The 17,798-nt window shown below is 38.0% G+C and overlaps 1 protein-coding gene across 2 annotated transcripts in view; it reads right to left on the reverse strand.

Moving 5' to 3' along the window:
- The window catches only part of FAT3 (FAT atypical cadherin 3), a 320,633-nt gene that overhangs the window by 121,123 nt on the left and 181,712 nt on the right, over positions 1–17,798 (reverse strand). For both annotated transcript variants that reach the window (XM_086742769.1, XM_086742759.1), the window contains exon 3: positions 10,171–10,232. In XM_086742769.1, coding sequence (XP_086598895.1) covers positions 10,171–10,232 — 62 coding nt within the window. The remainder of the gene's footprint in view (positions 1–10,170; positions 10,233–17,798) is intronic.

The following is a 17,798-nucleotide window of genomic DNA, read 5'->3' on the forward strand; positions in this document are numbered from 1 at the left end:
AAAAATCACAGGAAGAACTGAGAAAACCCAGATGATGTTACTCTAAACTGACAGTATGACTCAAGGGAGTAGACCTCAAGAATAAGGATGCTCTTCTTCATGATGGAGAAAAGAGAGCTGTAGGGAAGATAGCAAAATCTAATAGACCTTGCAAAAAGAAAGAGTTGGTCTAGTTTTTCCTCTGAGGAGGGCATGCCTGTAAACCAAAGGGCTCACAAATGAAGATGAACTGGGGAAGAGATCGCTTAAAGTGTGAGTATCCTGGGAACCATTTCCAGTCAGACTCCATGGACGCTGCAACAGCCCGTGATCAAAGAGCATGTCTCAAACCAACTCAAAGCCCACTCCAGTCAAAAGGAATTGAAGATTTAGTGTTGGGATCCCTAAACAATATATTGCAGGGTGGTTGGATTTGTGCACATAAATGGTGTTGGCACGTGAAGTTGCTGTGAAAATAGCCCAGAGTTAACTTTTTTTTAGTGATAACAAGCACGAATTCCAAACAGCGGAGTATAGATCACTCCAGGAGAAAGGACAAATGGATGCAAAACTTGTTTAATGGCTTGTTTCTAAATTACAGATTAATTAAAAGGCATACTAGGAATTCATATGTCCAGAAAGGATTTTAGTACAGATGCAACATATTCCTAACTGCGGAAGAAGATGCTCCTCTGCCTTAAATGCAATGCTCAGCTCAGTCTTACCCAGGAAGGCAGGAAATGGAGATCTCCACAAAATATGTGTGTGCATGCATATGTGTGTGCTCAAACACTTACAGACATAAATTAACAGTCTGGCAGCTGACGGATATTGCAAATGCTACAGAAAACATGATATAGCACTGAAGCAGACATGCTTCAGATAACACAAAGGCTCTGTACATCTAAAGTAGACTGAAATCATGTGAAAGACTTCCTGCTGCTTCTGCAGAAGATTAAAACATTGGTACATTCATAAAACAAATCTGAAGATTTAGCTAAGCAGTGTGCCCTTCACAATGACTCTTTGTCTCGCCAAGCACAGAGTCTGGCGAAAGAGACACCCTGAAAGAGTATATCCAACCAATTTGGGCCTGGTAGGTGGGCTTCAGCCCATAAAAAAAAGAGAGCTACAGATCTTAAGAAACATACAATGAAGAAAAAAAAACCTGTTAACCCTGAGCTAATCTGTGAGCTAATCCCTCAGTGAGAAAGTAACATTAGACCAAACTCCTAAATCCCGACAGAAAAGAAGAACTTGGTATAAATTAACCACAGAATTTGCCTACACAAGCATAGCATGAGGAATGATTTATACAACACGAAGGAAAACCATTAATATATCCCTCTCTGTTTCAACAGCATTTAACACATGGGTGCAGACCTAATTTTCAAACCACACAATAATGTTTGGTGTTTTATAATACTTTTCCATCCCATTTACATTGATCTAATGCTCTGCCATCTCATAGTTCTGCAAACAGAGCAGAAGAAACAGGTGTTGGATGTATTTTAAATTGCTTTTCTCTAATGTGTTCACTCACCCACTTCCAGACATATCTGAGGTTATATAGCCACGGGTGCTGATGTCTAATTCTCTCATTCTGGGTATTATCAGAGATAACTTCAAGAAAATCAATGCTATTGAACCCAGACTAAGTACACCTCTCTCGGCAAGCAAAGGAACTGAACTACCCCCAGGACAATAAATAAAACTTTCCCCTCTCCACAGTGACATCACATATGTCTTAACATAATGCTAGTTAACCAAAAGGTCACTTTCTTGCACTACTTGACTTCATAACTGTATGATGCTAAGTCCAGTGAGATTTTTCGTTAGGTTCAGAGGGTCAAGGAAATGCTGATCCACCTCTAGGCTCCCAGGAGATGCTCAGGACCTTGCAGGGTGGCAGCCCAGAGGCTGGATTTGCTTCCCGTCACAATTCCACCTTCTTGGTTACGTCTTCAAAAGAGGTGGAAAATGCCTGAAAAGACAGCATACGAAGCCTATACGCCAAGTATCTCCTTCCATACTTGCATGTGATGAGGTGCTTAAAGCCAAGACCTGCTGCCTGGTTGCTCTGGACACACAAGGAAAATCCTAAAAGATGTATCTGATTCCCAGCATGAAAAACGTGACAGTGCTGTGCTTTGTGGATTTTCATTTCTTCATTTCATGACCCTACTGTTCAGGTCAGTGATTCACAAAATCTGTAAAACAAGCTCCCTCCTCTCTGCAAACTCCAGAAATATGCAAATAATTCCTTAACTAAGGAAAAACTCTGGGCAATCAGAAATTCTTCTGATTCTGTTCTTCTAATAAGACACAAAAACCATGGTAGACAGCAGTGTGTGAACCAAAGCCCTAGGCCTGGACAATTCTGATCTTGCTACACTCTTCAAAATATGAACTTGAATTAGTACTTGCAAAATCACCTCTATTTTTATACTGGCTCAACTTTTAATCTAAATGGCTAATAGGTTTTTAAACTTGGATCATAATATCAATAGTTCCCTGCCCATTTCTAGCAGACTGTCCGGTGAAAGATTATTTTGTAGTAAAATATACTTGGGGCAGTATTCCACTGTAGATGGTGAATCTCTCATCATTTATATTGATCAACTGGGAAAATCAAATCTCTTCCGTGAGCTAAGGAGTGACTAAATAATAAATGTTCTGTGCTTTTCTTATTTTAATACCCAAATAAATTAACACAAGCATACAATACATCTGTAAAAGGTCTATAAAGTATTTGACTCACTTCTATAATTGTCAAGCACTCATAATGAGAACCCAAATATTTGCATATTGAGTTATGAAGATTTTTGATTTAGGAAGTTAATCAAACATAGAAAAGAGGACTGCTTTTCTTCATTACTATTGGTATCCTGAATCAATAGAATGGATTAACCAAACAAGTGTGAGATTTGTAATGCTGGACTACAATGTTACCATGTAAGAACTTCCACACGGTATCAGATTAGCTTGACAGCTTAGACGTTCTCCAAGAGAGGCCAGAATCAGACACCTGGATAGAAATGATGCACTAATTGAATTGTCAGTAGTGGGTTTATCATTGACATAATGTAAAATATTTTTAAGAGAAACAATCTAACCTTGAGAGAGTTAAAAGAATTAGATGAATAGTATCTAAAAAAATACAGACTGAAATAAACCATAAGCGCAAGGCAAAAAGCAAACAAAGCATCCTCAGGGTTGACTTAAAGTCTACAAATTTTGTGGAAATGTCATAGACAGTCTTTGTGCATCCAGTCTCTCAAGGCTATTGGTATTTCACTGAATAACTTAAACGAGCTGAGGGTCACTGATACTATTTGATATAGGCAGACCTATTCTAGCTCCTTGCCTTTGGTATGTATTATGTCATCAGAGTTCTGTGCACACTTCCCTTTGGCTATCTGAATCTAACACAGAATATTAAGGAACTTATATAAAACAAGTGTGGGTTTTTTTTCAATTCAAACTTATTTTGCCCTATTATTATCATTTTATGAAGAGTTTTTTTCTTATTTAACAAGAAAAGAAAATTAAAATTCCACAAGCATGAAGAAAAATGTTATTAAATTCAGTTTTCCCAATGCTTAGGCTTTGTTGTCTCTGTTACTCCTCAAGTTGCTATCTAAAATAACGGGACATCTGGGAGCTCTTGAAAGTTGCAATAATCAGAGAAAAGAGAATAATCCATAAAAATGCCATGCCTTAATTATTTTGCAGTTTAAAATTCTAGTTCATCTCTTGCACAGAGGCCACTCAGTTAACAACTGAATTAGTAATATTTTCAGTGACGCACTTGATAATTCTTCATCTTACCGGATCACATTAGCTAGAGACAATAGTCTAATCGAGGAGACCACTTATCACTACAGACAGATGAATCACACCAGGACTTTTCCCATATTTTGCTGTGTAAGACTTTCTGCCTGAATACACATGAGAAGCACTGTGCAATGTCATATGCAAATCTGTCTCTGAAAGAGAGTTTTAACCTCCGATCATCTCCTGCCTTTGGAAAGTTGTTGGCTACTTCTGAAAATAGCAACTTGATGGAAAAAAAAAAAAAAATGAGGGGAGAAGCGAAAGGGGGACAAGTCCGGCACATGCATCTCCAGAAAGCCGGTGCAGAATAACAACTTCTGAAGAACACAGAGTGCAGGATGGAAATCTGTAGCGTGGGATGAGCGAACTCAGCATGTGCCTTCCATGCCAGGAACTGAGGTCTCTGCTAGATCCATCACCACACCGACTGGTTCCGCAGGCGGCTTCACCCTCTGCTGGTAAACCCATGGAGAGGTAGTACGGGATGAACATGCTTTTGATTTTTTTAGAACTGTTTGTTTTCTTCCCTTTCCTTTCTTTTTACCTTTCGTTTTTTTCCTTTTCTTTTTTTCCCCCAACTTTGAAACTGACATTTAAGTTCAATGTGTCGCCATTCAAAGCTGACATCATGATACAGCTCTCATTGTCTTTTTAGAAAGTTGCCTCTATATACCTCCTGTTCCACTAAAAATCCTTTCAGGTGTCCTCAAGATATTATAAAAAAATAGTTCTCTCATTTCCAGCAAGCACAGCCAGCAATAATTTTTAAGCTCAACCTGGAAATAACAGGCTATTTACCTGTTTTTTAAATTCCCCTTGCATCATCTGGTAGGCTTCAATGTTGAAAAGGGAAAGGTATGTGCCTTTGGAGTCATTTAAAGCTCAGGCAAAATGCTCAATCAGACACATTGCCTCATTTTTACCCCATCACCAGCATGTCACCAAGAAAAAATGCAGCTTTCCCTGCCAAATGTGGGCAATGCTAAAGATCCATGAAACAAATGCTTACACAGATTCATAATCCAGGGCTCAAGCAGTCAGTGTTCTGTAGAGTACTATTCAGCTACATAAACCCAATGAACTTCAGCTTTTGTACTTCTCCAGTAAAAATATACACGAGCATATTGCCACACGGCTGCCAATAGTCTTCAGAAAATGCTGCAGTTTCTCACGAAAGACCACTGACTTCAAGCACCACCACCAGCAGAAGCTACAGCCTAACTGAATAGGCTCAAAAGCAAAACAAGGTTAAATCTATTAAGTTCTTGTGTGGGAGATGTTGGAGGAAAAGAGGAGGATGGCAGAGAACACAGTGCTGGTTCAACGCTGAACCACCAGTGTCGTGTTTGGGGGAAGAACTGAGCGGCAATGCTATTTTAAAATGCTACTTTTCAAGATGTTAAACCCCCTTTCCCCTGCAAATTGTGGCCAAAAAGCTTTCCCTGTGATATTCCAGATCATATTCCAAGCTGAAAAAAAATACAGTCCTTCCATAAAAATTCCTCTCACAATTACAACTTCCCATTAAATGAGTGGAATTTTGAATTCTTTTTAGAAGGCTACAATTAATTACAGCACATTATTATGCTTCCCTCTAATTACTGTGTATAAATACATAGCATGGAACAGAGTTTATTGTACCCTCTTAGTATACTTACAGTAAATAGAAACCAATATGCTTCATTCAGCCCATGTATTTTGACACTCACATCAGATTTACCAATTTATCTTCATTACAACCCCTTGCACTGTTACTGACATCCTTCTCAGAGCTATGCTCGAGTATCACAGCAGGAAGACTGATGAGGCTTGTATATACTGATTTGTGACAAAAGCAAGGCACTTGAGAGGCACTGTTACTGTTCTGATAGCACTAAGTTGGCTAAAAATTAGCTGCACTAAGCCAACACTCTGCTCCTGCTTCTCCTCCTCATTAATTATGGTACATGACTCGGACCTTGAAAGGCTAAGGATGCTGTAACAGCACTGTAAGCCTATTGTCTTCAGCTGCTTCATCACTCTTGAAGAGATTTAAAGTTCTGACCATGCTTACTAGCAACTATTTTTATTCTTTAGAGAGGCTTTGAACAGACAAGTTTTTCCACTATGACAAATGTTAAAAGATAATTTCTGAATAAATCTACAGTGGTAAATTTAAACAGAGTTTGGAGGAACAGAGATATACGATGGATACAATTTTCAAAACTGGCTAAATGACTTAAGAGCCTGCAACACATGTGCTCACCAAGGAAAGACTAAACAGCCTCAGCACTATAAAAGAACCAACTTACTATATACCATTATCAAGAGGATGAAGGGGTCATCTTTTGCTACAGATAATTTATCTCTTCAATCATAAAGCTTCAGAGACTGCTGCTAGAATTGCACACTGAAGCTTGCAACTTTTTTAGTTCATTGTTTTACTAAATGTAGGTCTTGTCCCAGTAATTCCCAGCAAACTGAACTCCCCAGCAGCGGGTGCATTTTGCAGAGGCTTTCTGTGTTGGAGGCATAAGTAACCCAGCACCTGCAACAGTGCGTTCACAAATTGCTCAGGGTGACAAAGCACGCACTCAGATCCCCTTTCTGGGCTGAATGCACAAGTCAATGAGCTGTAGCCCAAATTCAACAATCCTCTCCCATCAAGCTGTACAGGTACACTGGAAAGCAGACTAGGAATTATCCATATTCTGGATGTCTCAAAATCAGCTGACACAACACAAGGATGCAGATCCTGCATGAAATGGTTTAAATTTTACACTTATTATTGGACCTCCATCACTCTAGCAGCTGTTTGCATAAAATCACATAGCAAAATCACTAGAGTTTGTAAAGCTGTCAGACCAGGATTAGGACACATCTACAAAAAAATGTGGGCAGAAAAAAACAGCCAGACTATTTTCTGTGTTTTTCCATAGCTCAAACTCCACTAATATTCTCCACTGGTAGCTTCTTTTTAGTAAATTAGCATAATCCAAGAGCAGATAGAGTTGAGTGTTAACATATAAATTATTAGAAGACAGCACTTACCCAGAAGAAGGAAGTAAAAGAAGGAAAGAAGAAGAAGAAAAAGAAGGAAAGAAGAATTACTGAAGGAGAATAAACACAGATCATCTGAAACCTGCAATTGCACCTCACTTGGAAATATATCACTATTTTAATTTACTTGCAAAGTAAGCAGGTAACTCTCAGAATGACCTTTCTTGTTTCAGATGGATATTTAAATACTTCATCCCAATTATAGAATATCTAAGGAAGTCTGTGAAATAAAACAAATGCTTTTGGCTTGCTTCATATCAGAAAGTAATGTAATCAAGTGGTCATTTTCCTCCCATTTCAGGCAGAATCATTCCATTAGTGAGAATACACTAAAGTAAGAGATCGTCCTGTATAAAATCCAGTGACATCCAATTTATACCTAAGCAGAAAAATTCTACCTGATAACAAGCACTGAATAAAACCTGCAGCCTTGCAAGACACAACAAATGTGTCAAAAAAAAAATCAAGCCCTCAACTTGCGAGCTGAAAAAAAATAGCATTGACAATGCCACAATCAATGAAAATTCTGGAAGAAGAAACACTTTTCTCTTCTCCTCCCAAAAAGCCAAAACAAACAAACAAACAAAACTCCCCAAAAACATCACCAAAACAAACAAAAATCCTACATAATTATAAAGGGAAGTCTATTTGTGACTTCTTCATGCATCTTTTAACTCAGGGTCTAGACATGTTTCCGCTCTCACTTTGGCACATACTCTTTGGTAAGTGCAAGTCCTGTGACAGCAGCCTTGGGTACTGTTAAAAAAGTCATGTAGACACAGATCCATACATCCAAAGGAGATAATTAACGGAGGAGGGAAAAAGAGACGTACAACCGTCCTGGGCTCAATACTTACTTTGCAACAGACTTGCTGTGTACTTACAAGGGGAGTCACTTAGATTTACCTTTTCTAAGCATGGTAGCCTTAAAAATACACAACTAGTCCTCGTTGGTATTTCATGTTTCCTCTGACACGGGCAGGGACAGACGACTCCAGAAGAGCCACTCTAAGCCATCACAGGCGGTGGTCTGGAGATGAGCACTGGCACTACACACAAATACAATGACTAACATCTGCCATCTTATTTCATCTCACTTTCCTAACAACACTTGCAAAAGTAAATTACTGTTAGTAACGGAATTTGCTCAGCAAGTAATGGCCGGTATGAGTATAGCATCCCTTTCAAATTCAGGCAGGGAAAAGACAGGCTTATGAAAAATAAGTAAAATTTGTATCGAGGAAAGGTCTGTCAGTGCCTCACACACACACTGGGCAAAGGGGAGCAAGGGTTGCCAAGTCAAGCACTAATCAGAGCTTTTCAAAGAGAGCCAAGTTTGCTCTCCTTTATACCAGATAGACTACTGGAAGAAGGGTATAAAACGAAGCCAGAAGGGAAATACGGTACTATTGGGAGACCATGGTTGCCTCAGCAATGGAGGCCTCCCCAGGGGGTTAATTACACACAGAGACAGACAGGTATTTTAGAAAACGTTTTCTGAGTGTGCCACAAGAATGAGCAGATCTTACTCGGCCTGGCTCCAGATCCCCAGTAGCTTATTTGCTCTGATCCCCAGGAACTCGCCTCCCAAGAGGTGGCAACGGTCAATGTTTCAACAGCAGCTCAAAGGGTCGATTTGGCCATCGGGGCCATGTGAAGCACAGTCCGATTTCCTTTCCTACACACCATTCCCAGGTGGGTACAGTGTGGTCCTCTCCCCACTTCTCCAGGACACCCTGCTCTGGTGTTTCTCTTCTCCGTAGCTTGCCCTCCACTTCACTTCCCATTCACAAGCCTTGGAGAATTCTATGATACCAATTTCCCTCTAGGGCATCTTCAGTCCTCAAAATCTTGCAGATGGTTCTTTTTTTCAAATGAGATAAAATTCAGGGGAAGAGATATATTAACTTGTATTGATGCCTAAGCCTAATTCTTATAAGTAATTATTTTTCTTTTTGCTATTAATAGTAACACTTCCCCATCTGTATGGGAATCCTCTGGCAAATGTGAATTTGGCATGTTTCACTGAGGTCTCTGAGGCAAACACATAAATGTAAAAGAGACTTACAGACCTAAGATTCTCATTAATAGAAGTATTTCAAAATCAGTGCCAATTGCATTCAGTCTGCGATCTTCTCTGACAGCATAAACTGGAAAGCTTGTAGTTATTGGAATACATGATTACTTCAATAACTTTTTAACTTAATAAATCAGAAAAAAAGGGGAAAATCCTTTTATTTCCCTCAATTTATGGCCTTGAATGTGTAAGAATCTACAGTGAATTATCAAAGAAAAAAACCTCCCAAACTTGTAAATTAACCTTTCTCTCCTGTGTTCTGCAATAACTGAAATAATTTGGGATTTCTAACAAACAAAAATAACCATGGAATATGCAAAAGTATATTTTACTACATTTTGCTGCCAGATAGTGATTGCATTGGGAACTATTTTGTCCAGATGTTTTTTAGCTTGAATAGATTTGAAGAGAATTTCCTAAAATACATAGTAGGAATGATTGATTATGTGGCACAATATGGTTCTTTTTTACTTGTATCAACATGAATCAAGAATTCCTTATTTCATAAATAGACAAGAGAACAGAGTCACGGATCTTCTACCCAAAGGGGAAAAAAACCCACAGCATGGTGTACAGCAATGTGAAAGAAAACACATGTGGTAAAACCAGTAGTTTACAAGTATATGACTCCATATACAACATATATGAGCTACTTATAAAGAAAAACATTCATCTAAGGGCCAAGGGAATAGTTCAGACACTTTCTTTAGAGGGCGATTTTTAACTTGAAAATTGTTGTTGATAGTCCCAATAAGTGAAAGCTAAGGAATCATTCATGGATTCTGATGATGCAGTGAATGTAAGCAAGATCAAAGTGTGCTTTCATCCAAAATAATAGTTTGTATGTTAGATCTGAGATGCCAACCCTTGAACCTGAGAGACTGAAAATCTTGGCAAGGTTGGGGTAAATCCACCAATTTAGGGAAAAAAAAATGTTCTATTGTTCTGGATATTCTAAACTTCTGCCACAAATAAAATATAAGGGCTACAATACAAGATTTAACTGAAGCAGATTAGAAGTGGTAAACAAGTGCTTTGCATATTTGTTCAATTTTCCCCTGCACTTGTGAATTGCAAAATGTATTATTTCTTCTGTATAATCAGGCAATTCCCAGCTTTGTGTGAGTCTGTCATACATCGAGAGAAGGGAGAAAACCACTCTTCTGGAACAGGAAGAAGTGATTTAAAACTACAAAAATCAGTTAACCTTTTAACATATATTTTCCACTTAATCTTACCTCCAAAAAATGCTCTGGTTGCTGTTCTCGATCCAATTTTCTTGACGTTGTTGTAATCAGACCTATGAAAGAAGGATGATATTTGATTGTCAATACAGGTTGAAAAATATATATCTCTATCGACCACAAGAAATAAATTCATTTTTCAAACACTCAAAGGGAAAAAGTCTATTTGAAGGTCTATCAGACACAGATTTCTTGACATCTGTCAAGCATTTTCTTTCTTAGTGCAGCCATTATGACTTTCTGAGTAACAATGAATCTTTAAAGAAAAATGCTGTGAGAGAAGTATCTGAAAAACAGTTACCTGTGTATCTACAGTTAACATGCTACATTTATTACAGTGAACAAAAAAAACTTAGTAAAGAATCACTATTTGTCTTACGATTAAGTGCTTCAACGAATCATTTGCATTTGACTGAAATCCTTCTATAAAAAACCTCATTAAAGATTTCAGAGTTCTCAAACAATTAATGGGATAGGATGCTGATTACTTCCATGCCAAGAATACTTGACAAAGAAGGTTATTTCTGTAATAACTACTTGTATACATAATGATTTCCAAATGTAATCATTCTAATGCATTAAAGGTTTTGTACGACAATTTCATCAATTTGTTCCATGCTCAAATTGAGCCTTTAAAATAAAGTACCCTTTACATGAGGATGATCAAGATATCTTTTTTTTTAAAAAAAAAAAGCAATGTACTTTCACAAATGATTAACCTCTTGTGAGATTTACACCAAGGAAAGAAAATGAAACACTTCCAAAGTTCCCTCAAGAAAAGTGATGCATATCTTCTACAAACATGGCTTAGTTTTTTATTTTGTTCTCACTAGAGATTTAAAGGTCAGATTTGAGTTTTCCCCCATCTAAAATATTTCTTTCGATAGGAAAATACATAATGTGCTTGTTTTGCGACAGACTCTGACGAGTGTAAGGGGATCAACTTTTCCTAAAAATAAAGCTGCTTTTGGAGACAATGTCAGCGGACAAACTTGTTCTCAAGAATCCTTCATGTCTAAGATTACCAAGGAAGACAAGAAAATAAATACTACCTGGATCATCTATTATACTTATTTATTTAATCAGACCAGCCAAACATCTAAACACAAATCCATGATGACCCTAAATTCTTAAAAAAAATATCAGCAACATCTTACACCTACATAACACCTCTAGTTCCAGAAGGCTTCTACAGCTCCTTGTAACACTGTCACCTTCTCCTTGGAGGAATGATTTTATCTATTTTGGTGAGAAGGGGGGAAATATTACTTGAAGGGATGGGATGAAATGAACAAAGGAAATCCACTCTGCTCCCAATATTTCAGACTTGTTACAAGATCTACCAGAACACAGAAGCAACACCCAAGAGGAGGTCACAGAAACCAGAGTGCATCATTGCAATCACATGCAAGAACCTGGTGCTGGCAAAAGGCTGAAAAACCAAAACAACTGGTATTGCTTGCATTGAGCAATTGCAAATATTCAAAACAGTTACACCATATGGGAGACATCTACTCATTGCATGACTTTAGACGTGACAGCACAGATGACAAATTCGTGTCATTCTCACAAGATCCCCAAATGTCTAGAGAGACCGCAAAGATAGAGGGAAGAAGGTCCTGGTTATGAAAGAAGTTCAGCCCAAATAAATTGATAAAGTAAACATTTCAATTTTGAAATATCCCTTTTCATCACATGCATGGTCACTCTGGATATTTATGAGGCACAACCTAACCACAGTAAGGAATATGATCATTTTTACATCATCTTCCACTTCCTTCCTTCCTAATATGCCACCATGAACTCCACCTACTTTCTTCTTAACAAGAAATGTCTAGCTGCAAATGATAGAAGGTCTCTGTTCTTGTCATCTTCTTCAGGCAGATGAACTCACATTCCTTTTGAAGACCAAGAGCTAACATTTGAAACTGAATATCACTGTCAGAATGAATAGTAATTGTTTTTCATTGGTAAAACTAAAACAACAACAACTATTATGACCACTGCTGCCGCTGCTGCTCCTCCTCCTCACAAAATTTTCTGTTATCATTACAGGGTTTTTTTGTTTTCCTTGTTTCAATGTAGAGCCTTTTGGACTGCAATAACAGCCAGAGTGCCTTCAGATCTTAATAACTTTCTAAAAGAGATCTATGAACATACGGCAAGTCTCTACGACAGAATTGCCTATATTTTAAACACAGCAGATCTTAACAGATTTAGCACCCAGATTTAACAGTCAGTCCTAAAGAGCAGGTAACCATACCACCACCATCAGTTCTGCAGACCTGATCCTGAAGTATAGTGCTAGCACAACTAGTTGATTTTGCTCTAAAGACAACTCTACATACAACTGCCAGTTCTGGGCAGTTTCATTAGGTTGTTACAACACTCTGTAGAAATAATTGGTCATTTGTGTGCGCAGTCACGAGGCCTCTGGTTTCCATTCCTGTTCTCTGAGGAACTCTCCCATCTGACGCTCATGGTGGCCTCATTGCAGTCTCCTGGCTTCTCACTTCCACACGCATTCCTGAAGTCACGGATAGATCACACTACACACCACTACCGTTTAAAAGATGACTATACATAAAACTGGATCTCAACTACTTTATATTAATATTTATTTAATTATGGTCTTGTGTTAGTATAGATACGAATCTGGCCCTTTGAAATCATCAAATTGTGTTTCAAGGAATTCTGTTCTGGATCAACCATCAAAACTAAAAAAAAAAAAATAAAATTCCAGTTATGTCTAAGACTACTCACAGCTTTACCACTCCAGTCTCAAATAAATTAATTTCATGGGTTTTATGAAAACCTTGCTGTCTCCCTCCCTCCTGCATTCAGTACTCCATACCATACATACATAATAACAGTAATACTTAGCAGGACATAGAACTTTAATTTTGAGATACAGGGGCAACGGAGAGAAACTTGGCTTTGCAGAAGAGAATATATTCCAGTTTTAGTTCTTCTCTAACTGTATTAAATCGTCGTACTTTGTTACGGTGTAAAGGTATTAGCTCAAGAAAATATCTCACAGAGAAAAATAAACCTAAAGAAATTGTGTTAGGCTGCATTTCTGGTTATGATATAAAATCTCAAGGGGACAACGAGAAAAAAAATGACCTTTTTTTTTCTTTTCCTGTCTTCAATATGTGCCCTAGCTCTTCCAGACACAGCCATATGGACAACTGTCCAAAGCCAGCTGGGAAATACGGCACGCCTTTCTCACAAAACAGTCAGAAACACTAACAAGCTTCAAATGTCATAGCACACCTCTCAAACGGTTTATCTCAAATTTCCAGGGAAACATCATGGTCTTGCTAAGGACAGGAGATATTTATAACTGTGATGATTCCTTAAGAATAGCCATGAAAGTGAAGAGGAAAACTGGATCTGATAGAAAAGTTATTTACAATAAAGTCAACAGCTCACAAGTAAGGTTATAGGATGCTGTTCCCAGCATCTCATACTTTTCTTTGACTTTCTGAGTTAAAACATCTCTCTGTGCATCCTGGCACATCTGCTCCTCAGACCACATAAACAAACTGTTTTATGAAACTCCAAAACATTGCTTGACCCAGAATTTCAACTTGGAGATAACTATATGTTCTTATTTAACTTGCTTTTCTACAATACTTGTTACTTTGGCTACTGGAGTACTTTTCCCACCCTCATAAAGGAATAATGACTGTTCTCCTCCCATTGCAGAGTTCGGAAGTGCTGGAAGGTGAATGAGCTCACCCCGCACAACATGTCTCATTATACTGCAGGACACGGCAACAAGTCCCAGCTGACACCGACTGGGGAACACCCTTCCAACACCCCACTGCGCACTAGATAGGATCATCATCCTCTTCTGCATCATTCCCCTCTAAAAGGAAACTCAGTACGTGGATGGAGAGGGAACAGCAGTGTCTTTCACCCCATCACCTTATAATCTGATGGGAGAACCAGAGATTTGGGGGGGGCAACAAGGCAGATCTGCCTTACAGCTCAGGTGCAGACAGTGACATAGAAGAAAGAACAAGACCAACAGTGAGAAATCCTGACAATTTAACCAATACATCAGCCTATACAATCTTCAGCCAATGCATCATCTTGGAAACAAATCACCAGTTATTAGGGCTCGGACATGTGATCAAGACGTTTCAGCAACACTTAGCACTGATGCTTGGGATAATGCTTTCAGTACATCACAGATGCAAAGTGAAAAAAATAAAGTAGATCAGTGAAAGAGATCAAAACCCACGAGCTAGTTCACATTTGCAATGAACGAAGCATACAGTTACTAGAGTGCAAATGAGGGAACGTAACTTATTAGTAAACATTAACTTGATCATAGGTCTGATGTCTCAGAATTAATACCAAGTATGTCTGTGGATGCACGTCTTTGTGCGTCTGTGTGTGTATAGATGATTGAAGATGACATAAAATCAGGAACAGCTATGAATTCAACAGTATGACTAATGCTTTCTAATCATTTTTTGTAGAAAATTGCATCTTTACTAATAATAAAGCCAGCAAATCTGAAAGAGAGAGCAGTAGCTTGTTAGTTCTATTGTGTCAGCTAAGGTCTGCTTTGTTATTCAAAAGTGGTATAACAGTCTGTCTCAAACGGAGTCTTTTGTGATATATTGTATTTTTTTGAAAAGTAGTTCTGCTTGGATGCTTAAGCTTGTGGCTCTGCTAAATGTCTATATCTGAAGAATACCCCAAAGTACACATCGCTCCTCGCTCTCTGATGATATGCAGGTAACAGACTCAACCCAGTGCAATTCCACTGCAATCAAAGAAGCTCCATAAATTTATGCTACCTAAGAATCTCTCTCAAATTAATGTAATCTCTGCATTTTTATTTTTAGACAAGAATACATGAAAAAATCACAGAAAATTATTAACTTATTTAACATAAACAAATCAAGGCAAACAAATTTATATTCAAATGTAATTTGAGGCCAACATCTTTAATTTTAAATGTTCGGTAACTATATTTCCATTTGAATATCAAAATTGTTCCTTCCTTAGGAGGTTGTGATACTGTCATGTAATCCTAGCAGAGCTCCAAAATTTAATTTGAAGTCTGACATTTTTGCCAATCTTTAGCAAAGTTTGTTTTTACACTAGTGGAAATACAAATACAATTTATAGGATGGCGTAAAGCTAACAGATATGCTTATGTTTATGGTTATTTTTATTATTTAATTGATAAGAAACGTGGGATAACATGCAAGCAGGATGAGAATATTGAGAAATGGAGACAGAGTAAAAGCAAATAGCGACTTTTCAAATCTTAGGTGAATTTGATGCTGATCAAAGTAAAGGTCACAACAGAAGACGGGGGAAATAATGTCAAAAGTGCACTGGCCCAAATTGTCACCCGAGGATCATGTATTTAATGGACAACACTATTTTATACATTACACAAATTATTAACTAGAGAGCCGCGTAGACTATACACATAAGCCTTAACTTATATACTGGAAAAGTTAAGTGTTTCTTTGTTTTCTTAACACTTTCTGTCCCAGAAAACTCCAGGCATTTCCTGCCCCTGTTCCTGCAGTCAGAAAGGGTGATGGCACCTGGGCAGATGTAAACCTGCCTGCTAACTCTGCCTTCAATGCTTTAATTAGAGTGGCCAATTGCCAGTTAGGATTTTCCAACTGAATAATCCATGCTCTGCCTTCAGTTAGCTCTCCTGTCCACAGAAGGGTCCTCACACAAATAAAACCTCTGTGTGCCTAAGCTGATAGACCACGCTATATAAGTACATACATGTATACTGTATACAGGCAAGTACGAGTATGTATATGTATGTGTGTGACATTTTACATATATCCAATGAAACGAATGTTACAAATTATCCTAAAATGTACATATTTACAGAGGTATATTTAGCTCTGAGGTTTACCAATGTTCATTCTTTCAATATACATGAATTATTTGAAATATTTGTGTTAGAAAGACGTTAATTCGTGGACTTACACAGTCACAGAAGAAGAATTCACCAAGGGTTGTTAAACACAAAGGCTATGGAAGAGGAAATTTCTGAGCACTGGATAGCCTGAACAACATTGCTATGGGTTTACTTCTTCTGATGCTTATGCTCTACACATCCAGATCAGCCTACGGCTGTAGGTGTGATAGTGAACTAAACTGACCTTTGGCTTAGAAGAAATTCACATATTTTTCAATACTATGGCACTTAGGGACCAGAAATCAGTTTGCCACAGGCTATTTTCTAACACAGATTGAATTTCCCTAATATGGCTATGAAGCCTAGGAGAGTTCAATAGCCTTCTCCTTACGAAATTAAATTATTTTCCTTCAACCTGTGAATGGATAACCTTACCTGAGCTGTTTCCTGAAGTACTACTTAAAAGATAACAGCATCTGGTATGGAGAGACAGCATATTTTACTGCTGGATGTGTTGCAAATTTTACTCTGGATGGGTTACAAATTTTCTGGTACAAAGAATATTTTTTTTTTAAATGAAATTTTAAAGAACTCTCATTAATTTTTCATTTGCAAACTTTGTTTAGATTAAATATGAAAAGAGTATATGACAGGTAAGAAATGGGCTAAAGTACAAGAAGTCCAATACGTTCCTCTGTTTTAAACCAAAGGCTGACTGCCTTCATAGAGATAGGAAGGTGAGGAAGAAAGTAAAGTCTTCCCCTTCCCCAGCAAAAGACCAACAGGGTACAACTTACTCCATATTTTACTGTCCATTATTAAATCATCCCTTTTATTTTCCTGTCTTGCATATTCATTAAAAATATTTAATTAAAAAATACAAGTGTAGGATGGGTTAGAAGTAAGACTAGGGAGTTTAGGTTATTACACAGGGTTTGATTGAAATCTCAGAATATACGGCCTGGCTGCAAGTCAGTACGTGCTTTACACCCTCTCTGCTCGCAGTGTTGGGGTCTTTGACCAGGACAGCCAGGCAGCACAGGACCATATGGGTCAGGGCTTACGCACCACACCCACACAGAGATGGTCTGGATGGATTAGCTGAGTTCTCGTCTCAAAGCTTTCTAGTCCCTGGTTGCTGAGGGAAACTTTCTCCTCATTAAGATACCGATCCTCATCTTCAAAGAAAACAATTTTGAAACGGAAACAAGAATATAAAATGAGAGAGCTTTCTCCGCAGAGTTCTCGTGCCCTGTGAGATGCTTTGAACATCCTGCAACACTGAAGCTATCTTGTCACAGTCCAAAGCGGATGCAGCTCTCAATGTGCCTTTCTCAAATAATGTAAATAACAAGGATATAGAAAGAAAACCACATGAAGATATCAAAGAAAACGTTCTGTAGAGTTACCCTTGAAAGCTCTGCTTGGGGAGAAAAATGCCTTGGGATTGTTTGCTGAAAATACGGGTCTTTTAACCCAACCAGTTAAACAGACAAAAGGAATAAGTAAAACAAACACTGCTTTTCCAAAAATGCTCCACAAATTCAGCAAATGGTTATATTCACTGCTTGTTCACTAGAGCCCCTAGGCTGGATTTGCAAAAATTCATATGGGAATGTATGGATTTACCGACTAGTTTACTAAAAATCTTAAATATTTATTAACAGTACACACAAAAGTATGAACACAGTCTTTCCATATATAT

This window comes from Chlamydotis macqueenii, chromosome 1 (genome assembly GCF_036417535.1).
Source record: "Chlamydotis macqueenii isolate bChlMac1 chromosome 1, bChlMac1.mat, whole genome shotgun sequence".
Taxonomy (NCBI): Eukaryota; Metazoa; Chordata; class Aves; order Otidiformes; family Otididae; genus Chlamydotis; species Chlamydotis macqueenii.